The sequence below is a fragment of the Strongylocentrotus purpuratus genome, unplaced genomic scaffold (genome assembly GCF_000002235.5).
Source record: "Strongylocentrotus purpuratus isolate Spur 01 unplaced genomic scaffold, Spur_5.0 spur5_scaffold_3, whole genome shotgun sequence".
In the NCBI taxonomy this organism is placed as follows: Eukaryota; Metazoa; Echinodermata; class Echinoidea; order Camarodonta; family Strongylocentrotidae; genus Strongylocentrotus; species Strongylocentrotus purpuratus.
The window spans coordinates 34360829-34385313 of record NW_022145609.1 but is presented as its reverse complement, the minus strand read 5'-3'; the positions used below and the strand labels follow the sequence as shown (position 1 = coordinate 34385313).

Sequence of the window (24485 nt, the reverse complement as noted above, 5' to 3'; positions counted from 1 at the left end):
TTGTTTGTTTTACCTTTTCTCGAAATATAAATATGTGTATGTATTCGCTTCGCTTGTTCCTTACGGTTCAAGGAGAATTACCCCCTTGCACAATCACCCCCTTCGTTTAATTCCTTGTTTTTCTTGCTATCAATTTGATCAATCATTGTTTTGTTGTTTATCCTTATTTTTTACCATATATAGATCTTTGTTAAGCCATTATTATTTATTATTATTATTATTATCATTATTAATCATTCTTCTGGTTTATTCCTTCATAAATGTGTTTTAATACTTTATGTTTTTCTTAGATTTCTTTCTATCATTTTATATTTTGTCCTCAATCCTCGTGTATTTCTTTGTTATTTCCTTATGTATTACTCCAATTTTGATTACGGGAGCTTGCCAACCCAGGTATGTGTACATGTATTTAGCTTGGTTTTCCAAAATAACATGACCTGAATTCCGGGAATCCCTGAGCGCGCGCACTACATATCAAATTTCAACTACTTTGTGGACCACGAGGTACATTGGCTGATCGAGATCGCGTTGCTTTTGTTTTTGATAATACTGGTTTATGAAAATGCCGTTTGCGGTCTGTGGCAAAATTTGTAATGTGTAGGGCCAGGATTAACCGATTGGTATTATGAATGAATAAAATAATAATAAATTTATTTTTATTTAGAGTTACGGATCCTTTATTTATTCTGTTAATTTTCAATTCTCTATCTCTCTTAATTATATTTGTCTGATATATTTCACACTTCACTCCCTTCCCTCTTTCTTTTATCTCCTGTCACACTAACGGTACCCCTCCACCTCTTCTCTCCTCTTCCCTTAATTCTTCATGCCTTCCTGAAAATCTCACAACATACACATACTTTTTCTAGAAATAACAGCCGCATTTATCCATAAATTCTAAGATTCTACCCACATATTAGATCTGATATGTACATGTAATGATGAATACTCTCGATTAGACAGAAATAACCATCTGATATGGGTCATTACTCTTTGATAAATCTTACATTTGTCAACATTCCTCATACACAGACGGTGAGCCTTACGGCGCGCAAGGGGGGGGGGGGGGGGGAATGAGCCTTTCTTTTCTTCCCGTTTTTCCTTATTTAGATCTAATTTTCCGATCAATAAATCGGACATAAGAAAGTATGTATATTTCTTAAAATTCTTAAAATTTTAATCAAGTAATTGCAATGGCGAAATTTAGGCGAATTAGATCACGCGTTTATGAATATCAAAATATCACCGGGTCAAGCCGTGCTGACTCGTACGTACATGTAGGTATCGGACGTCCGGGAAAAAAAATGAGCATTCATTAACTCAAATCAAGATGGCTGCACAACAAATAATGTTAACGACAAGTCTTTCTCGGATTAAACATAAGCGGAATAGCCGTCGAGATTAGAGACTGAAGCTTTCGGTCTAACTCTTGATAAACTCTCGGATCTCCTCTGCCATGAGCTATCCCAAACATTCCTCCCCCCCCCCTCAAATAAAAAAAGATTCGTATCGTGGTGAAGGCCAAGACACCTGGTTCTTGGTTTCTGCACTTCTCTCATCGGATAACTTTTCTCTCCGCATGCTCAATCCCAAACATTCCCGTAGCACATTGTCTCGTGTATTTATGCATGGAATGAAAAAAGCATTCATTCACGCTTTTGTGATGTAATAATCAAGTGATTGTGACGTCAGTGGCAAGCGCGCATCGGTATGTTTGAGGATGCGCAGGCCATTCAAGGAAGCAGGCGTATCGCGCAACGGCAGTTTCTCAGCAAGCGTATAAATACAGCATGCTGTGCGCAGTTCTATCGTGATAATAACAAACTAAAAGGAAATATCACGATATGCATCGGGGATTTAGCGAGTTGATCAAGTTGAGGAAAAAAATCATGATAGAGATGAATACAAATCACGATGTTTCTCACGATAAAAACACGATAAAACCCATCTACAATCACGCTAACCTCTTATCGTGTTTCACGATCCCGCATGCCCAATAACTTCTGGGCGGTATTGTAGGTTCACAACACCCTTTTACCACCAGCTGATATATGATTACACCTGTGTGTAGGGGGGGAGGCAGGGGGAAGTTGTCGCGTTTGAGAAGAGTGCAGAGAGCTAGAGATAGGTGTGGGTAACTTACAGATAGGAGAACGCTGGGTGTACATATCTTGACAGGGAATGATAGGTGCGGGTAACTTACAGATCGGAGAACGCTGGGTGTACATATCTTGACAGGGAATGATAGGTGCGGGTAACTTACAGATCGGAGAACGCTGGGTGTACATATCTTGACAGGGAATGATAGGTGCGGGTAACTTACAGATAGGAGAACGCTGGGTGTACATATCTTGACAGGGAATGATAGGTGCGGGTAACTTACAGATCGGAGAACGCTGGACAGGGCAAGATAGTGTAGGAACAGGTGAAGAAAGGAACCAAGGATCATAGAGAACATATGGGTGTGGAGAAATTGGGCCAAGGCAGGTTGGGGACAAGGAAATGCAAAGATAACAGAAGATCACTATGTCTTCTACATGTAGTTGGAATCCAAAATCTTGTATACTTGCTGACATCTTTTTTTCCCCTTCCAACTAGTGCAAGAAATACGGGTACGAGAATGACAAGAAGATCAACCTGTGGGATATGCGCTACTTCATGAACATGTCCGAAGAGAAGCGCTACTCTGTGGACCACAACAAGCTCAAGGAGTACTTCCCCCTCGAGAAGGTCATCCAGGGGTCACTGGACATCTACCAGGTAGGAGGTTAAAGGTCATGTCCGTTATCTGTGGCAGGTTATGAAGAAATGCTGAGCTGAGAGTGCCAAATCCCTTTTATTTTCCAAACAGATTTGTTTCAGATCTGTTCCTGAGCTGTTAACTGAAGCAGAGTATGGATGTTGTGCAAATTCTATGAATTTTAAGCTCATCTGAAACGTACTACAGTTAAAAGTCATTCAATAAACATTACCAAGGCTTTTCCCTTTGTGAGACATATCTGGTTCTCAAACAAGATTGTGCAATGTGGGATGGGTGATCAGATACGTATTGATTGTCTTCTCATAGTGGAGAGTGACACTTACTATTACAGATGTCAGCAAGTGAACGTCCCTGATATCTCAATTTCCATTTTGACAAAGTATCCTATGTCTATAGAGCTGCATGAAAACATGGGCCTCTTGGGTGTTTAGAACACCATTTACAGTAGAGAGTGTGAAAGATCTTTTTATGGTTCTGGTTCTGGGATGCATCTCTGAAAGAGATGTTTGTGACTAGGTCGCTATCAGACAGGCTCGAGAAGTTTGTGGAACCAACCATCTAGATGGTGGTCCTCTTCACACATTGTGCCGCTCTACTCTTAAAACCCACTACCCCCGCCCCAACTTCTAGTCTCTTTCGTGGGCTCCTAATAGTGTCATGAAAGTTTTTTGTAGTCATAGTTGTCGCCTTTCTTGCTGAGTCTCTGCGCAATTTTACTATGTATAGAGTCTGCAGCATTGTGGTGTGACCCTTTGTGAACTATTTGGCTGTTTCTTTATCATATAAATGGCCACGCACTGTGACCTCTCATTGCTATAGCTGTGCTCCCCTTCTGAGACTGATACCCAATGCAGCGACGGTAAAAACACATAAAAGGTACTTGATTTCCCTTTTAAATCATTGACTCGTCATCCTGCACTTTTGCAGCTCCGATTGAAACACTAATTCTACTCACAATCCCGACATCCGTGACAAATCTTGTTACTGCTCAGTCACTCCCGTCATATTTTCCTGAGAGTGACTCTCCATGGCTTCTTCATTTGCATACAGATCAGAGGCTTATTATATTTGAAGCAGTCGAGGAGCTCATAACAAATCTTGCAGGATAAAGGATGCCTCTTGTATCCTCTACTGGCTTAATTTGATGAGTCCTGACAAGTGGTTCACACCTTTTACAATATCCAGTTGTACGTGTTCCGTAAATATACGAGCTTCGCCGCTATTCTGCTCGGCCTGGTTGCAAAGTTGCCCTACCGGTTGTTGGAGTGACTTCATCTCCTCCCGCAGCGAGCTCACCTCGGTGGAGAATCTCCTTTCCATGGCTGCCTTGGCGTCCAGGACCCTGTTGACATCACTACTGCTAGTTCGGGGCTCCTCCAACGGGCGCTTCCTCCCCGCCGAGTCTGGCGTGTTGTCCCTTGGTAGCGGCGTGTGGGTGAAGACGAACCCATGGCTAGCCGTCTTTATTTCATCATTCGGCAATTTGTGGATGACCTCATCACCCGCCGTCGATACAGGAGAGTAGGCCCTCTCATCGACCATGGGGGTCGGTGGAGATGTGAACACGCTATCCATTCCTATATCCATGCATGCCTATTGCCAGATGTGGAGAGTGGTAAGCCATTGTTTAAGTAGAAATACAATCGGGAGTGAATGGCAGGCATCTCGTCTTGTTGAAAGGTAGAGCAAAAGTGATAATATTTAAGTTATTGGCATGGATCTGTTGTTTACAAATTATACCTGGCGGGCGGTCTTTGCATTCGGCCGCTCCTCCTCAGTTGGACGCCATCTTTCGGGTTTGTCTGTATTCCCGCCGCTCAACAATTCTTAGTAGCAAACACATTGCGTGCATGTTGAGATAGATCATGGGCCCAGGGTTTGAGTCCTACTTTTCATTGGTTTACACTAAAACTTTTACTCATTTGTTTCTCCTTTGTTGTTCTACTACTTTAATGAAATGCCTGCCAATGATAAGGGTGGATTTCCTCTCTTAACAATATGCACACATTGACTTGATAGAATTTCTCACCATGCAAAGACATATACTCCGACATGAAAGCATTATAAGCAGACATTTTTCTTGCCCTTGCCCTCTTTTAGGCCCATCCTTCTCTCTTCGTTTGATGTTGTATAACCAACCCTACATTTGAGAGTGAAAGCGAGGTGCAAAAACTAGATGTTAAGATATCTTACCTTCAATGCATGTTTAAATAAAGACAAATGCAAATGTTTCTCAAATAGAGTGCCAAAGTTGGGTGACATATTAGCTTGTCGTCCTATTGTGTTTCCTCTCGGGTTATTGCAAATTTCGATTATCAATTCACTTTGCTTCTTAGTTATTACACCAGGGCCAATTCAGCGTGCGAGTCTAGACAGTAGACTATGTCACCTATTTCGTAGTTATTGACCGATGTTTGTAAATCCTTATCACGTTTTTGCCTAGACATACTACTCCTAATGTTAAAGATCTCGAACTAGCTTTTATGATTGGTTAATTGTGTTAGCTTTCCGGCTAGCGTATCCTCCGATATCACTTGGTTACTCATCAACCGGGTCGATGTTGAGTGAAATGCTAACAGTATGAAGTTGAGTTTGTTGATGCCAAACCCTATATTGAAAATGAAAACGAAATTACAAATAAATTATCCCTAAAGATTATCATTGTTTACAATGACACTTGCTTCTCAGTCCTTGATTGAAACACTAATTCTACTCACAATCCCGACATCCGTGACTAATCTTGTTACTGCTCAGTCACTCCCTATCAAATTTTCCTGAGAATGACTCTCCATGACTTCTTCATTTTAATACAGATCAGAAACTAATTATATTTTAAAAAAGCAGTCGAGGAGCTTGTAACAAATCTTGCAGAATAAAGGATGCCTCTTGTATCCTCTCCTGCCTTAATTTGATGAGTTATAAGCATTATAAGCAGACATTATCTTCTTAAAGGTGTAGCGTGGCTCCTTCCCCTGGCATTTAGACAACACCTCTGACAGCCAGGACCTTTTAACAGCCAAATTTGATGTCTTGAGTCCCTCATAAATATTTGGGGCTTCCTCCCCACCCTTCAAAATAACCTGTAAGTGAGACAAGGCGGTTTAATATTAGGTTACACTTTTCACATTGGGAGGCCACATGTATTCCCCAAATCTTCCACTTCATTTATTCATTTGTGGCAAAGCATTTAGTGATGCATGTACATGTAATCTCACTGACGCATCAACGCATCCATACAGGTGGTAAGGCATTTAATATTCAGATTGTATTCAGTTTGTTCGTTTTATTACATCTTCTGCCATTGGCAAGAGGTTCTTCTTGCCAATCTTTTGTTTGGCAATTGTGTGATGTGCAATTACTGTAGCCTATGGTTTTATATTAGCACATGTAGACATTGTGGGGTGCGTGTAGACATTGTGGGTTACTTGTATGAACCAGACGTACATTGTGGGTTGAGGAGTGCATGTATGACATAACAGGGTTATTTGTATGAACCAGAAGTACATTTGGTGAAGAAAAGCTAGCTAGATCGGCTGAGCAATTCAAGGAAATACTCAATAGGCCCCAACCAGGTAATCCTGCTCAACCCGACGAGCCATCCGATGTTCTTCCAATTGCAACACAGCCATTTACTCCAGCAGAAGTGAGGTATGCTAGTAAAAGAATGAAGAACAATAAGGCACCTGGTATTGCCGGCATAACAGCCGAGATGTTAAAGGCAGGAGATAAGACTGCGGTTAACAGGATCCTTCATATTTGTAACCAGGCTTTGACGAATGGAAAGCCCCCCCCCCCCCCCCCCCCAACCCCTCCCTCCTGGGATTAGAGTTGAGTAATGTCTCACATAGTAAAATTATCATAGTTCCCTCATAAAACCTACCTGAATCATCGTTGCCATGTATTTTCGGGAGTTGCCTGCCCGGATTCTTTCTGGGTGTTTCAGATTTGAACCCTCTACCATTTTCTCTAGGGCAAATCCTCCCCTGAGTACCCCAATTCCTGAAGTTAAAAAAAGTAATATGTTATGAAATTAGAATCAAATATCAAATCCTTGGCAAGATATTAACCTGCACTTGCTACTCTCCACCCAGGTGTCAAATGGGTACCCGGTAGGATACGGCCGTCATTGTTGGTCAAACAGCTTGTGAGCGTCAAGTAACGCCCGGCTGGAATGCTCCCCAGGGAGTGGAGATTGTGCACACAGTGTGTGCGGGCAAGCACTGAATCCAATGACAGGGGTAATAGTATATTTGTAAAGCGCTTACAGACATTTGTATTAAGTGCTATATAAAAATTGAATATTATTATTATTATTATTAAATCGGCTATAATTCATTATTGAGTAGGTATTTGTGCTGCCAAAAGTAGATATTTATATCACATGGCACAGCCTTATAAGCAAGATTACAAGTCATAGAAGCAAAGTTAGAACCAAGATGTGTGAGAGAGTAACTGTTAGGGCCTTCAATTTCAACCATGTCCAAAATAGAAAGCACATGTGCATTGATGTGCTTTGTATACAAGCAACAGAATATATACACACAAATCAGTTCACTTAGTCTTAGCTTCAGGCATAATCAAATTTGAGTGCATAGTTAAAAACTTTAAACAATCATAGAATGGGACTCAGCCAGGAAGATCATACAAGAGCAGCGGATCATGTTTGTGGAATTTCCATTCTGCATCAGTAACCACTTTGTAATCGTAACGCAATTCCTGGTTGGCTGGGATATCCTGAATTGCTTTTAGAAACAAATGCGTTTTTTTGGCGACCATTAGCCATTCCATTTTGCAATTGGGGTGGATCCACTCGTCGTTTGCATATCTGATGATTCCGGAATCAGGATTGGAAGCATCAATGCTATAATAATGAAAATGGGCAATTCCATGTTACACACGTTACACTTTTTAGACACCTCTGCATTTGGTAACTGTCATGATTTTTATACTGAAAGGTGTGTCAGTCTCTCTGTTCCATACAAGGTACAATGTACACGCATCCATACAGGTGAGATGCCCTATGTATGTGATCAATGTGGTAAGACATTAATCAAGAACCTCCTCTCACAAGACATAACCGCATCCATACAGATGAGAAGCCTTATGTATGTGATCAATGTGGTAAGACATTTAATCAAGAAACTCATCACACAAGACATAAACACATCCATACAGGTGAGAAGCCCTTTGTATGTGATCAATATGGTAAGACATTTATCAAGAACCTCCTCTCACAAGACATAACCGCATCCATACAGGTGAGAAGCCCTATGTATGTGATCAATGTGGTAAGACATTTAATCAAGAAACTCATCACACAAGACATAAACACATCCATACAGGTGAGAAGCCCTATGTATGTGATCAATGTGGTAAGACATTTAATCAAGAAACTCATCACACAAGACATAAGCGCATCCATACAGGTGAGAAGCCTTATGTATGTGATCAATGTGGAAAGACATTTAATCAAGAAACTCATCACACAAGACATAAGCGCATCCATACAGGTGAGAAGCCTTATGTATGTGATCAATGTGGTAAGACATTTAATCAAGAAACTCATCACACAAGACATAAACACATCCATACAGGTGAGAAGCCCTATGTATGTGATCAATGTGGTAAGACATTTAATCAAGAAACTCATCACACAAGACATAAACACATCCATACAGGTGAGAAGCCCTATGTATGTGATCAATGTGGTAAGACATTTAATCAAGAAACTCATCACACAAGACATAAACACATCCATACAGGTGAGAAGCCCTATGTATGTGATCAATGTGGTAAGACATTCATCAAGAAACTCATCACACAAGACATAAACACATCCATACAGGTGAGAAGCCCTATGTATGTGATCAATGTGGTAAGACATTTAATCAAGAAACTCATCACACAAGACATAAACACACCCATACAGGTGAGAAGCCCTATGTATGTGATCAATGCGGTAAGACATTTAATCAAGAAACTCATCACACAAGACATAAACACACCCATACAGGTGAGAAGCCCTATGTATGTGATCAATGTGGTAAGACATTTAATCAAGAAACTCATCACACAAGACATAAACACATCCATACAGGTGAGAAGCCCTTTGTATGTGATCAATGTGGTAAGACATTTATCAAGAACCTCCTCTCACAAGACATAAACACACCCATACAGGTGAGAAGCCCTATGTATGTGATCAATGTGGTAAGACATTTAATCAAGAAACTCATCACACAAGACATAAACACACCCATACAGGTGAGAAGCCCTATGTATGTGATCAATGTGGTAAGACATTTAATCAAGAAACTCATCACACAAGACGTAAACACATCCATACAGGTGAGAAGCCCTATGTATGTGATCAAATTAGGTAAGACATATAATCATGAACATAATCTTACAACACATAAATGCAAGACATCAGGTTTCAGTGGTTCAGATTAGGATGACTTTCCACTCGATATTGGAGTCTGTGTCTGGCAACCACAGCACATTTGCAATGTTTGCAGTCTGGTTTCCAGCTCGGGGGGTCCATTTAACCATGTACACCTTCCCCTGTTTGTGGCATCTGGACTTGAATTTGTTTATGTCCGATGTTTTGACAAAGCATGTCCCATTATATGCCTCTTCCTTTTTGCAATAGCTTCCTAGACATCTTTAATGATTTTACAAACAGATGGCTGTGATACTGTTGCCTCCTCACCATGCATCCTCTGGAATGATCCTATAATTGAACATGAGATCAGGTTAATAGAAGATTGTCTGAAAAGTATTTTGCAGTACATAGAAAACAGGAACAAGTTGAACGATAGCAGCATGAAGCTTGATGAAATTCATAAAATACTCTAGTAAAAGAGCATAACAAACAGGACTCGTCTAATAGACCACTCCTTAACAGAGAGAAAGATAAATATGTATATAACAGTCTAACAAGCTCGTCCCTCAATAGCTTAAATACAGGAAAGAATGAAGGCTATTTCCTGATATCATTTTAGCGCATAACAATCCTAAGTTGGCATAGAAACTATTGGCAAGATGTTTTTTTTTCAGAAGCCTAATTGATTCACACACACAAATCTTACAGAAAAAGAATAAAACCCTTTGCCTATTGCCAGGTCGATGTTTGGCCCTTACCTAAAACCTTTACATACGCACATATGGACAGACACTTCCCGGCATGATCTAGCTGGTTCCAACCCTGGTCTTTACTGTTCTGCATGCAGTGCATAACTTATTGTTTATTGCATGCGAGATATGAAAACATGTCATAGTAAAGATTTGTATAGGATATCTGCATGCGCTGATTATGCGTACTTGCGCCCCTTAAGGCACTCCCCCGACCACCACCTCTCAGTACCTCCCATTACGTTACAAACATCATTGTTTTCGCCTCCTAAGTCACATCTTACCCTCCAAGGACATCCATACATTGATACAGCTTCTATAAAGCCATTCAGTACTGTTTCTGACTTATTGTTGTTTGAGGTATTGAGGAACACAAAGAGCCGACTGAAGCCGTCGATTCCCCCATGAACTAACAGGAACGCCATGGGCAAAGTGACTTGCTGCTGCAGCTATCGCAGACTCTGCCTTTAATTTCCCATCTGCCTCTCGCTCCTTCTTTGCTTCTGCTGCTGAGATAAGAACAAAATCTGAATCTTTGCCTCTGGACACTGCTGTCTACCACAGGAAGGGCTAGTCCTAGGTTGACACATGTCACTCACACCCTTGCGTCCCAGACCTGCATCTAAGGCAACTAGCACACTGCATAACTAAATGTCTCTTGTCCTGGTTTGAAATACATAGAGCCAGGCTATTAAAAAAAAGATGAAAGAATGAAATCATAGACAAGTGGATGAAACAAGAAGAAATAATGAAAAGAGAGAAACGATCTTTATTGATCTTCTCTTGTCCGTTCCCCTATAGGAGCTGGGTGTTTAGCTTCAGCAGAACATTGGCACCCATCTCAGGATTGAGGGCTGGCGTTGCTACCTTGTCCTGCAGCTTTGCATGCCGAGGACTCTTTTTACCATCCACTGAGCTTGTTGCAAGCGTTGCGCGGCCAAAAATAGCCACAGCAAGGTCCTTGATGAAAAGGCTGTGCTTCGGCTGCCTCTTTAAAATGGTCCATCATGGATCGATGGACCTCCACTCCATGACCATGGTCAACAATCAGAAATTGTGTTTGTTTACATTCACTCTTTCACTAAACTTCAGTCAGAAGTTTGGTACAACACTACACTTCAGTACATGGGCATATTAATACATAAAAATACTTTTTTATACCATGAAGCATTACATTCAACAATAACAGAACAGCAGGAAAATCATTATCAGCTGTAATATAGTGCTAAACAAAAGTGTCTTTGGCTTCTAATGTAATGCATTTTCAAGCTGATCCGGATACGAGAGGTCGTATCCGGGCGAGCAATCAAAGACATCCTAAGAACTGCCCTTTCTAGACAAACTTTCCTAAAGTCTTCATGAAGAGTATTGCAAGAGATATCCTTGCTCAAAAAGCACCAGCAATTAGTGACTTTTACACAACATGGACACTGTTATGAAGTCTCGATGAGTGTGCATACTTCACAGAAACACCAGTTATTGTTGTCACCACATGGATTTTAGGGTGATGGTTTTGGGTCTTTGTCGTCGTCTCGACGTCTTTCCTTTTGTCTTGCCTGCATTTCTTCAGTAGTAAACTTGGGTTCAAAACTGTATGGCTTTGGACCTCCCACCATAACTTCAATCTCTTCCATGCCTTGAGATGGACTATGAGCGAACGTAGCCTACATTGTATTTCTTCCTTTTCAACGTTTTTGACATTGACTGACATAAGCCTGTCCAGCTCTGACTCAGAAGAAAATATGTCCTTTGATGATGGTTCAGTCGTATGTGATGTCCACTAAATGTAATGTTTATTTGAACTGCTCAAGGTCACCAAGGGACATCATTATTTTCCTTGTGTGATTTGTCGGTAATGATTTACTCCGAGGGATACCAGTTCTCAGCTCATCCAATCCAAGTTGGGTGTGATCGGCTGAAAATTATGATCATGCTACACCAAAAACAAAGAAATGGATATCTGTTCTTTATGATTACCCCTCCCCCCTCCCCCCCCCCCCCCCCCATGAGAGCTACCAGACTTCACCCTCTCACATTGCACAATCTTCTTAGCTAAATAAAAAAGATGTTTCTTATAAGATTATTTTTGTCATTGTAATGCACTTTCTGGAAAATGCTTCTGGCAGGTGTTTCCGATTGCAGGATATTTATCTCTTAAGTTTCTTTGACATCAAAGAATTTCTCTCTTTTTAGGTGTGCTCCACCGTTCCCGTTCCAATGAATTTGATATTTATTACAAAATCATACATGTTCATGTGCATTATTGGTATTGTTAAAAAGATAATGATGATATGTTTCCTGCCTTCGCCTTAACTTGTCTTTCTCCACAAGGCGTAACCAATGCATACCATCCAAATCTCACCTTTTTTCATAAAAATATATAAATGTTTTCCTATTCTTTCTTTTTTATTTTAAATTCAGATAGAAATAAAGTTGTTTGGATTATGAATTGTAGTCTGTTCTCATGATATCTGATCTATGCATCGTAAAACATAATATCAATACATCCAGGTAGCAGTGCAAGTTTTGAATGAACTCCATACAAAAGTCATATTTGGCCTCTTAATTTGTGGGGAAAAACTTAAAGTAGGAAGGGATGTAAAGGAATGTGATTGCGAGACTCTCCCAAAACTGAAGGCATTTGCTGCTCTCATCAGATATTGACAACTCAGCAATCATTCTAGACAAGCCAAATTGAAATGGATTAAGTAGGCAAGCTCCTGAGTCAACCTAACCTAGAGGGCCGTTGAGAAAGAAAGCCTCTAGGACACACTACTTCATCAGGGAACACAACAGCCGATACTCCTGCCTAACAAGTCAACCAAAAGCAAGAAGAAATTGGACAGTCCTTACGTGATCCAGAGAGCGGTGTAAGATGAAAACTATCAAGGAAATGCAATTGATTAAGACAACATTTTATCAGAAGATGAACAAAAAGCAGAATGAAGAAAAGAAAAACTCAGCATATGGACTCTAAATGCTGCAGAGTTCCAGACAGCACCAGTCAGGGCATCCAAAGTATTGGCCAAGCTTCTCAGTGACAGTGACCTACAGAGCACTTGAGATTGGATGTCTCCAAGGAATACCAGTTGATTGATGCATCATTTTGTTGCTAGCAGAACTAAATTTACTGATGATGTTGAAGAGGACACGAACAGATTTCATATAAAGGGAAGGCCCATCAGTATCCTCAACATTGGGATCTTTAGTAGAGCCAAGGTACTCTCAATCCTCCTGGCAGTACCTATTTCAATGATGGATTGGTCAACAGGACTTACAGAAAGATTTTGGTGAAGAAGGAGAAACCATTGCTACGTTTGACACTTTAATGATATTTACAAGCATCTCTCCAGAAATAGCCACACCTGCTGTTTGTGGGCACCTGGAACAGTTCAGCCTTGGCCTTTCGTCTCCTGTCCGACCTGTCTTACAACCATCTTGGTAAAGCAGCCTGAAGCTGCATTCTGGAAGACAGCAACACTGGTTCACCACAACAGTGTAATATCCACATAGAGTGTGACTAATCGATGTATCTCTGAACTTCATCTATCTCTCTGAAGCCTCATCAGCTGTAATCTACACTTAATGCTCATGAGAAACTGTCATATTGGAGCATAGTCTTGCAACGTTATTCATGGTGTTGGCAGCTACTCCTATGGCTCTGCAGGAAGCTAATACATGTTGTTCAAATGGTATGGTCTCTCCATACGCTAGACTGGAGATAGCTACATCCTTCGGTAACAAAGTGCCTCTGTTCATCTTTGAAGCGAAGCAGCTGTTACCTGTGTTGATGTAAAACAGTTCAACCAAAAGACCACACTGCTAGAAACAAATAACCTGTTGCAATCTTTGTAAGAGACCATTCTCTATGTCAAGATTCATCGCTGAAGCGGACCAGCCTTTTCACAACAACCTGGTCTATCTCTACTCTTCTCAGCTGCTGATAGATTCCTATCACAACAGAGGTAATGCCAGCCTGTGGACGTACAGCAACAAGTCCAGAATGAATAATACAATTTTAGAACAATGGAATCCATGCCTTCAGGGAAGTCTCCTTCTCCATCACATCCTATCCCTGACGTACAATCTCACCTGTAAACAAAATGGTGTTTTAAGAAATCAAAACCAAAGCAAAAAAAAAGAGGCCACAATATTCCAAGTTTACTACTTACCTAAGACTTTTTGAAGTTCATTCAAAGCTTTCAATGCATCCTATGTATACTATAACAGCCTTTTTCTGTGTAAATTGAGATGACTGAACTTAATTTCCAAACAACTGCTATTTCTATGTAAATACTTAAATGCCAGTGATAGTTTGGCTCGTTAATGTACTATATTTTATCCACAAGAAAGGAAGAAAGAAGAAAAAAAATTAAAAGGAAGAAACGTGGAAAACTTCTAAAGAATGTGTGGATTGATGCATGTACATATATCTTTCATTTTAAATCCACTCCCTCCTACATACCCAAGCTGATGTAAATGTGCATGTATATTTTGAGTAAATTTCAAATTTTCATTGGAAGAGATAGGAATCGTGAAGTTCAAATAAAATTCCTGAATAGAATGGATTGCAATTAATCCATTTGGACAGTGCTATGATTGAAGACCTTACTTGGAAACTGCCAAAGGAAGCTGTCCTCCAGAAAGTGTTAACATCCAAAGTCATACGTTGCATTCATGGAACAAGACTATTACTACACATTTCTCCATTGACCTTGTGTAGAAATGCCCTCTCCAGCAGATTTTCTCTCATTGCCTGTTGTATACGGACTATGGCTTTAACCTCCTACTTTTGTTTTTCTCTCTGATACTCCAGGAGCTACTTGGACTGAAGTTTGAGGAGGTTCCCAAGGATCAAGCACCAGTCTGGAATGATGATGTTCAGATGGTAAGAAATTAACATAGTCATGATATGGTTGCAGTTTCAACAACAAAAGGAAATAGGCTGGAGTTCTTGAATTCTCATTATGGATAAGACCTTTCTACATGTATGTGTGCCATCTTTCATATTTATATTAGTAAGCAACATTAAATATCAGATGAGAAGTCACTTAGGTATGTTGGCACTTCACAAATGAAATATCAAGCTTTTTAAGTGCTCTGGTTGCCATCAACTTAACAAGTATTGTTCAAAAATTAGAATCATTAGTCATGTTATCAACCTTTTTTTTCATTGCTTATCTTCATACCAACATTTTTACCATTACATCTTACATCATAATTCATCATCTTTAAAGGCAAGGTTTATCTTGCAGACTATATAGTAAAATAAAGCTCTGGGATGAAGGTACCAAAAATCATGCAACGATAACAACAGATTTTTGCAGCAGGGACTGGAATCACATAGTCTACCAATTTGACAAGGGCAATCCACTGTAACCATTCCACCATTTGTTTGTTTATCTTTGTAGTTCAGTGTCACAGACAAGGAGACCAGTGAGTTCATGGGTTTCTTCTACCTGGATCTTTTCCCCAGGGAAGGCAAGTTCAGCCATGCAGCCTGCTTTGGTCTTCAGGTAGGAGATTTCTTCACATATGAGTGACATGATAAAGTTTCTTATAAATATCTCAATCTCATGATTAAATGGATTGATTTTATTATCTCATTTAACTCTATTGGGGGTTTTCATGAATTAAAATGGAGCGAATTTTGTTTCCCGTTCGCCCCTATTGAATATTTGTATTGATAATGATTGCCAATTTAAGGTAGATATTGTCAGACTTTCACTGAATTTTGAAGCCCGCTTAGTGAAACTGTAAGAAATGTTCCCTCCTTTTTGCTTAGGTAGTACCACAAGGAAAATCTGTTGTAAACGCAAGTAGGGTATGAAGCATCTGCTCACACTAACACTCAAAATCTTTTGTTAAAGTTTAACAACTTGAAATTACAGGATTTTGTTTAGAATCTGAGGCAAAGATACCTGATCCCTTTGACCTACAGTTAACAATGACTACCTTGTTTTGATTTGATTCCAGCCCGGCTGCCTAGCTCCTGATGGTACCCGTCAAGCAGCCATAGCAGCCATGGTAGCTAACTTCACCAAGTCTACTCCCGACTCCCCGTCGCTATCCACTCATGATGAGGTAACTCAAAGGAAGAGATGTTGTTATTGTTTGGCTTACTAGAATGTTCACTTTATATCATAGTGCAAAAGCAAGGTTCAGCACCCTTTGGATTTGATTTATTTTTTTAGGGCAAGGCCTGTTGTTTATGCCTCTGCCCACAGAAGTTGGTGCCGAAGGCATTATGTTTTTGGGTGGAACAACTTTTAGGAGAAGTCGAAAGGTAGGAATGAAAAGTCCAAAGTCTTTAGGAGATGGATTTCTAGAAAAGTTTGTCATCAATATCAGTATTTGAAATACCCATTATGTCAGGCCTCGATCAGATATGACTTGGCCAAACTGTGGCATTTAAAAAAATATTTATGGACGTAAAGTGTAATATGCATCAATTTCAAACTTATAACTTATGATAAAGAGTGTTGCTTGCAGTTGCCATGCATGTACACATTGAAGAAAAGCAGGCATTATTTTGTGGTTGTTATGGCGTCACAACTGAACGAGCCTTCAGGTTGGAAACTGAAGAAGCTTCCATATTTCATAAGGCAAAGGCTAACCAAACTGATAATTTGAAAATCTTATATCAACCATATGAAAATTTGTTACTTAATCTTGTAATCTTTTCTGACCAACAGGTAGAGACTTTCTTCCATGAGTTTGGACACGTCATGCACCAACTCTGTGGGCAAACCGAGTTCAGATTCTTCAGGTACATTCTTAATCCTTTTCTAATCTTTTTGCTTGTCTTGCTTAGGTCGAGACATTCTTTCATGAGTTTGGTCACGTGATGCATGACATTTTGGGGCAGACCGAGCTCTGTTTCTTCAGGTTAGTGTTGGTAGGATCATTTCTTGAAATGCACTTTGCGCTGATAAGGCTGCCGGAGCTAAAGCTAGGGTAATAAAGTCCAAAGCTCTTTGGAAGTATTTTATTAGGAAATACTTAAGTCGTTCAACCACAGAGAAACTTGTACATGCTCTTATTTCATCACGCTTAGATTTCTGTAATTCTATTCTCTATCTACTCCCTAACACACAACTTTCTCGACTTCAGAAACTGCAAAATACTGCTGCACGTATTGTCACACTTTCTTCTCGTAGAACCCACATCACCCCCATTCTCAAAACTCTTCACTGGCTCCCGGTATGTGACCGAATCATTTTTAAGTTGTTGTTGTTAGTTTTCCATTCATTGTATGACTCTGCTCCTTCCTACAATATCAAGTTGATTGTTAAGTATAAGCCTACAAGACGTCTTCGTTCATCTCAATCCTCCTTATTAGTTGTCCCTAAGACGCGCAGTTCCTGGGGGGATAGAGCTTTTTCTCATTCTGGTCCGTCCCTTTGGAATAAGCTGCCACTTAGTATTCGTAATTTAACTACCCTTCATGCCTTCAAAGTTGCTCTAAAAACCCATCTCTTTCTAAACAGTGCTATTTAATCATGTCAGTGTAGCGCAATAATTTGTGTTGTTTTAGTTTACTTTATTTTAGTTAAGAATGTTATATTTTTGTGATAGTAATACATGTATGTACAGCGCCATGAGCGTCAGAGCCTGGCGGATACCGGCGCTATATAAATATCAATATTATTATTATTATTATTATTATTATTATAGAGATGTTATTTCATAACGTATTATGCGCTTTACATGAACTGAACTATTATTATTATTACTAGGCTGTCGTGCCATTATGGTGTGCTGTGGCAATGAACATCTGGTATGTCTAATTTTGTTAATGGAGAAATAAGCTGCCTCTCAACTTTGAGAGCATCTTTTTAGCAAATATGTCAAGACTTAAATTAAATGAACTGTTTGAATCATTTTTTTCATCTTGTCACTACTATGGAAAAATTCTGTGTTGTAATAAGAATGTTATTACTTTGGGGTTATACATATACATGTACGACATTGATGGACTCAAACAAGCGATAAAAGGCATGATGATTGGCAGAGGCATAAGGTAGAGGAGCTGACATAAAACCTTGTTTTTGTTTGATCTTTTTAAGTCTACCTCCGATCCTAATGAATGCCCCCCAAAACTCAAGCAGATCTTTACAAGTTCATTAACAACTGACACGTTTCTTTTGCAGTGGGACCAGGGTGGAGCGTGACTTTGTGGAAGCCCCGTCCCAGATGCTAGAGAACTGGTGCTGGCAGGCGGAGTCTCTGGCCAGGCTGTCGGGTCACTACAAGGACGGCTCGGTCCTCCCAGATGACATGGTGGACAAGCTGGTCAAGGCAAGGAACGCCAACGCTGGGGTCTTCAACCTGAGGCAGATTCTCCTTGGGTCGTTTGATCAGACTATACATACCAGGGAAAAGGTGAGTTAGTTTGTGAGTCCTGGGGGTGTTTCACAAAGATCCTAAGTTTAACTTATCTCTAAGTTGGACTTAACAATTATGGAAAGCTGTTAGCATCTATGAAAATATTTAGTAAAAGTTATTTTAAAAGGCATAAAATAATGATTCAAATAATTCATATCATGTTCTTGATGTGGAATTAATAAAAAATACTTGAATTTTCGGTCTTGAATATATTGTTTTTAAAGGCTACAAATGGCTCTCCATAATTTCTAAGTCCAACTTAGAGTTAAATTTGACTAAGGATCTTTGTGAAACACCCCCAGAGCAAATTGTTTGCCCTTGTCTTCTCTCCAGCGAGTTGGTGGGCCCATAGTTTCTTCATATTTTTTCCCCATCTGTACATGTATATAGCTGATGACTGGTAGTTTTGAACTTTTCAAAATATTTGGATATTGATGTTGTTTTTTAAAGACCTGGGCCCGTATTCAATTCAATACGTAAGTGCAAAATTTAAGCTTTTTACTTAGTATTTGGCTTAGATAAAATACTGGTATTCAATTCAAAGTATTTTACCCTAAATGTAAGTCAGCTCCCTACCAGACGTAAGCCAATTATTTGGAGGCCTTGATTGGCAGGCATATGGTTTTCTTCCGTATTATAACCTGCGCACAATTATATCAAAATTGCGCATTATTACGCAAGTATAAGTCTAAAATGCGTTTTGAATATGAGATAAGGAAATTACTTAACTTAGCCATTTACTTAGTAAATTTCTTACTTATGCTAAGTATTGAATTGAATACCGCAAGTATAAGTCTAAAATGCGTTTTGAATATGAGATAAGGAAATTACTTAACTTAGCCATTTACTTAGTAAATTTCTTACTTATGCTAAGTATTGAATTGAATACCGGCCCGGGGCCCTGTCCTGCAAAGAGTTGATATCAATCACAACTATTTACATAAGAGATAGGAGAATGCAAATTTGCGATTGATTGGAGGACACAATTCTTTGTAAGACCGGGCCCTGCTCTGGATGACTGAAACATAATTTTGTAGAAATCTACAAAATGCCGGAGGGGGTCGGTCAATGGGCTCTACCTAAGGAGGCCTATGAAACATGAAGCATATAGTTTGGCAATTTTGGAAATCTCTAGCTGTTTCTGAAAGTTCCTTGACAGTCACAAATTACCACCATTTGCAGCCTGAGTTCATTTTGCCCGATGAAGTCTCAGAATGAACATGAAAGAAAATATGAAAGGAGAAGACATCTCCTAGATGAGGGAAGGGCTTATGGCATAATCTATCCATGGTTTATGAAATTCAGTAGTTTTGTCAAAAGAAAGTAATATTTTAATTCTCCTTGGTTTTTTTCCTTTAGGCTGATACAGAGACCATCTATTCCGGCCTGTCAGAGAAGATCCTTGGTATACCAGCTACACCAGGGACTAACATGTGTGCTGCCTTTGCTCATCTAGCCGATGGTTATGATGCTCAGTACTATGGATACCTCGTAAGTCTTCTTTCCTTTCTTGTTCATTTGAGCTATTTCTTGATGTTTTAGTTTGGCAGTGGCTAACGTAATTGCCATCAAGAATACATTTTAAAAAGAAAATTATTGTCTAGTTGGGTGAAATTCATATCAGCCGCATTCACTTACTATAGTTTGTAGCTTTGTGACAAATTCATTTTGTTAAACAATGCCCAATGAAGCATCAATACTGCCAAGAAAATGTGCTATACTTTTATTAGAGTCTTCTCCAAATATTTCCCTACCCTAGACATGAAATTCATTGCCTCCTGTGTTTTTTTTCTCTCTCTCTCTCTCTCTCTCTACCTCTTTCCACCTTGTTTCACTTTCTCCCTCCCCTCTCTATCTTTTTTTTTTTCTCTCTCTCTCTCCCCTCTCTTTCTCTCCCCCCCCCCCCTCTCTCTTTCTCCCTTTTCTTTCTCCCTCCCCTTCTCTCTGTCTAACTTTGTCTCTCCCTCTCCCCTCTCTCTCTCTCTCTCTCTCTCTCCCACTATCCCCCCCCCCCCTCTCCCCCCCCCCCCCCCCCCCCCCCCCCCCCTCTCTCTCTCTCCCCACTTCATAATGTAGTGGAGTGAGGTGTACAGCATGGACATGTTCTGTTCTCGTTTCAAGAAGGAAGGCATAATGAGTCAGAAGGTTGGCAAGGAATACCGCAAGTACATCCTCCAGCCCGGCGGCTCCATCGTAAGTAGTCTTGCTCGGCCTTAAAAAACTGTTAACATAATATACAAAGTGTATTCCTCTGGCCATCTACATACATTTAACAACCAAATTATTCATACCCCTTGTAAATTTTGTTTCTTGTGTTTTTCGTTCCTCGAGAATGAAAGGTGTACTGGTTGAATTATAGCCTTTGTTGAATACTTTTATATGTAAGGCGAGGCGTCAAAAATAAATATACCAGCCAGCGGCAGCTAACTGCACTTGTGCGTCCTGGCTGCATTTTTTTAATTAGCTCAGCCGGCTACCGCTGGCGGTAGGACCCTCAATTAACTCATGATGTCATCATAATGGTCTCCGAACAAAAGCATGCGCCGGCTGCCGCCTTTCGAATGGAAACCGAGCCTCAGATCCCAGCCTGGCGCAAGCCGGCTGGGCTAATAAGTGAAAAATAATTGCCCCAGCCAGGCTTCGGCCGTAATTGCAGCCTCGATGCGCCAATACGTGAGGCGGCAGCCTGCTGGTATCGATATTTTTGACGCCTCGCCTAAGCTGTAATGTCTGAATCTCTAGAAACATAAATCTGGACAAATCAATTTCTCTCATGGAAAAATTACAAAAACTTGGCAAGGGTATGAATAATTTAGTTAACTATATCTGCAGAAGTTACTGTAAAAGGTTTTATCACAAATACTCTAGCTTTAGCCAGATAATGTGACATTTTCCTCATGTTTTATTTCAACTGAAATATAGGGTTAGGATGTTGTTTGTTACTGGGTTTGAGATCTGGGATAAGGTTTGGGTCTAGGGTTGAATTTAGTATTTTGACCAGTTTTTGAAGAATTCACTGCAGAGAAGTTGTCAACAGTATGTACGCCACACAATCTTTAGCCAAGCTATAAATGACAAAGCTTTAAAAGAGCTTTGTTTGATAAAGTAACTGAACTCGCTTTTTGCAGTTATGAGTCCCTAAGTTGCCAGCTGTGGTGTTTTAATGGTGATAACCTTAAGATTTCTTCAGTTTATTTTTTTTTAACTCTTGTTATATTCAAATATGCTAGGTTTCTAATTACAGCATCTTATGTTGTGGAATTTGTATTTATTACATTCCCCGATTACTGTGATTGTTGCCACTAATGAATGTGGTCTAAAGATCATTCTCACATTTCTTTTTCTTTTCTCACTTCTTTACCGCCTCCCCCAGGATGCTATCGATATGCTGAAGAACTTTCTTGGACGTGAACCCAGTCAAGAACCATTCCTCATCAGCAAAGGACTAGAGATCTAATGTCAACATGGTCGATGATGATGATACAAGACCCATGCTAGTTAGACTAGGCACTTCATCGCTAGATCTCTTCTCTGGATTGTATCGCTTTGTATTCACAGAATGTCTTTGTTGAAGACTAGGACTTCTGATGACCTCTTTGTCCATAATGTTTAGTGCATTTTTGGTTGACGATCGAGCATACATTTAGGACATCCTAAATTTTGACAATCAATTTAAAATACAAATGAAATTTGATCATTATTTATTTCATGGCTTATAAAGTGATTTTTTTTTTTTACCAGTACGAGTTCATCTACTTTATTGGACATAGAAAGCCTGTGGATAAAATCCAAATGGACAGTCATTTAATGTTCAGAAAATCGTAAAATGGCTTTTAGGGACAAGAACAATCATGGTTTATTTTAATGCAACAAGAACAACAGTTTAGAGGCAGTTCTTTATTTGACATTTTGTGAATACTGAAAAATACAATATCTAGATAAGGGATCAATTTATAGGTTTAGATTTGATATATGTATATATTTGAAAGTGCTTTAATAATATAGATACATCTATTCTTTATTTTGCTTTATTCTTTCCTTTTTTGTGACTTTTTTATCTGTATGTGACCAATGCTTGGATTAAGCTGACAATTCTACTGATGTGTTCTATGCAAAACTATTGTTGATCCGTCTCTATGGTGACTCAGTGTAGATCGTGTTATTCCCAATTAATTATGAATATTTTGGGGAAGCAACCACTTCAGCAAAGGTTTACATATTGATTTAAATCTAGCTTTTCTTCTCAGAAAGGGCGTCTCCCGTTTGTTTCCCTTTTCAGGTTATCACTTGAAAATTATGTTCTTTCTTATGGTGTCGTTGTCCAGGGTTCTGTCTGTCCGTCCGTCCATCCATGCGTCTCACTCTCACTATGTCAGCAATCGTGTTTAGAATGTGTTTATATCAATATTTGAATTTGATTTCTGTCATTCTGTCTTGATATCTAAATGTGTGCCTTTCAGTAGTCCTGTAAACCAGTTCTTATTTCTGCCCTTTGGAATACCTCTTGTCTTATAGATCATCTTCTATCATTCGTATTAAATTATGCATGGTTTAAAAGGAAAGTTGCAATAATTGTTATGGTCATGAATCTATGTAATTTTGAGTTGGTTAAAGCTAAAGACCAGTTATGGTCATGCGATTGCATTGTGAAAGAAACGTTGTGAAATCGATCAGAAAAGGTTGATCATCTAGCATAGATGTACTGCAAGGTTCTGGAATCATCAAAATGATAAGAAATTTGGCAAAGTCTTCATAAAGTTAGAAGCACTGTACACAGAAAGATGTATATGGGACTACACACACGTGCGCGACATGTGAATTTCATATCTCTCAACAGGCGAGAGATACACTTATTTACCAAATACCGGTATATCAATTAGTTTAATTAGTTTAATTTTTATCATCATGTAATATTCAAAACATATTCTTTCACATGATTGGTAATAAGAGCTTCCATTTCATTTTTTGAAATTGGGGCGTTTCCAATACTGGTCTTTACCTTTAATCTTGGCTGAAAGCACTCAAAAAAGATCTCTAATGAATTCAAGATCTTTATTTTGTTGGTATGTTCTGTCAGCAATACAAGTGTGGCTGAAAAAGAATTGTAACATTGCAAATATTTTTTTGAGGTATGAAAAAAGATCTCTAATGCAATTCAAGATCTTTGTTATGCTGGTATGTTCGGTCAGCAATACATGTGTGGCTGAAAAAGAATTGTAACATTACAAATATGTATGTGGAGGCATGATTTATATGTTATTATTTGGAAGGTAAAGAGAATTAAAGGTCATGTATGATTTTGTTTCTTCAAGACTATTGTAGCGTAGGTTTAGGTATCAAAATAGGTGGGACTACAAGAAGTTGGTCATTGAAATTTAAAACTTATTGAAAAAGATTGTTTTGGTTTGGTTTGGTCTAAGCAGTGTGCTAGTAACAATTCGTAAAGATTTGTGAACACAATTGGAGAAAACAAAGTAATGGCTATGGTTTTGTGTACCGACAGAAAAAAATTGTTCCAAAGATTTACATGATAACAATTTATCTTTGATTCATTTTCTCAGGAATTTTCAATCGGGCACGTCAGAATTACCGTATAAAGGGTAGTTGGAATGGAAAGGTTAAGAATGTGATGTTCTGTTTGTGTTTGAAGTAGAAATCGTGTGACATTTCTTTTCTGTCTTTCACCTATTTGAAATTAATAAAGCTTCCATATTTATGTGGCATGCTTTCTGTATACTGAATCAAGGGAAAAAGTATGGTGTCTTGGAAATTAAAAGGTGATCCATCCCTCAATACCTGAATTTAATACAACCGTTTTGTCATGGGTCCAAATGAAATTAACACAGGAATTGCATATAAGATGTTACTGACATTAAATCGTTCGGCAAGAGCAAATTAAACCATTATATACGATAAGGGATAGTAAGTTTGTGTGTGGTTCTCATGCACCTAGCACTCGTACTTGAACTACATCGGAGGAGGTACGTCATTGATTTAAAAACAGACCCAGTTTTCTTGTTCCTTCCATGCATTCACTGCCTGGTCTCTAATAAATGTGCAACAGAAATGTCGAATTTGAGCGTATTTTTCTTATGTGTTTATACAATGGGTTTGGACTGGGTCCCCGAAGCCCAACAGTCTACGTGTAGGCTGCAGATCATTTACACACACAAAATAATAACACAAATTGACACAATAGGGG

The 24485-nt window shown here is 39.3% G+C and overlaps 1 protein-coding gene across 2 annotated transcripts; it reads left to right on the top strand.

Moving 5' to 3' along the window:
• The first annotated feature begins 2123 nt into the window (after nucleotides 1-2123).
• LOC585276 (thimet oligopeptidase) lies at nucleotides 2124-22453 on the top strand. 2 transcript variants are annotated; one of them, XM_011664904.2, is made up of 9 exons: nucleotides 2124-2760; nucleotides 14712-14783; nucleotides 15307-15411; nucleotides 15872-15979; nucleotides 16710-16783; nucleotides 18049-18280; nucleotides 19643-19774; nucleotides 20360-20476; nucleotides 21657-22453. In XM_011664904.2, the coding sequence occupies exons 1-9, from the start codon at nucleotides 2647-2649 to the stop codon at nucleotides 21738-21740; spliced, it is 1038 nt and encodes a 345-aa protein (XP_011663206.2). In that variant the 5' UTR covers nucleotides 2124-2646; the 3' UTR covers nucleotides 21741-22453. The 2 variants fall into 2 exon arrangements, with proteins under 2 accessions (XP_011663206.2, XP_030851845.1); XM_030995985.1 differs by lacking the exon at nucleotides 16710-16783 and adding an exon at nucleotides 16591-16664 and having other exon boundaries at nucleotides 2125-2760.
• The last annotated feature ends 2032 nt before the right edge of the window (nucleotides 22454-24485 follow it).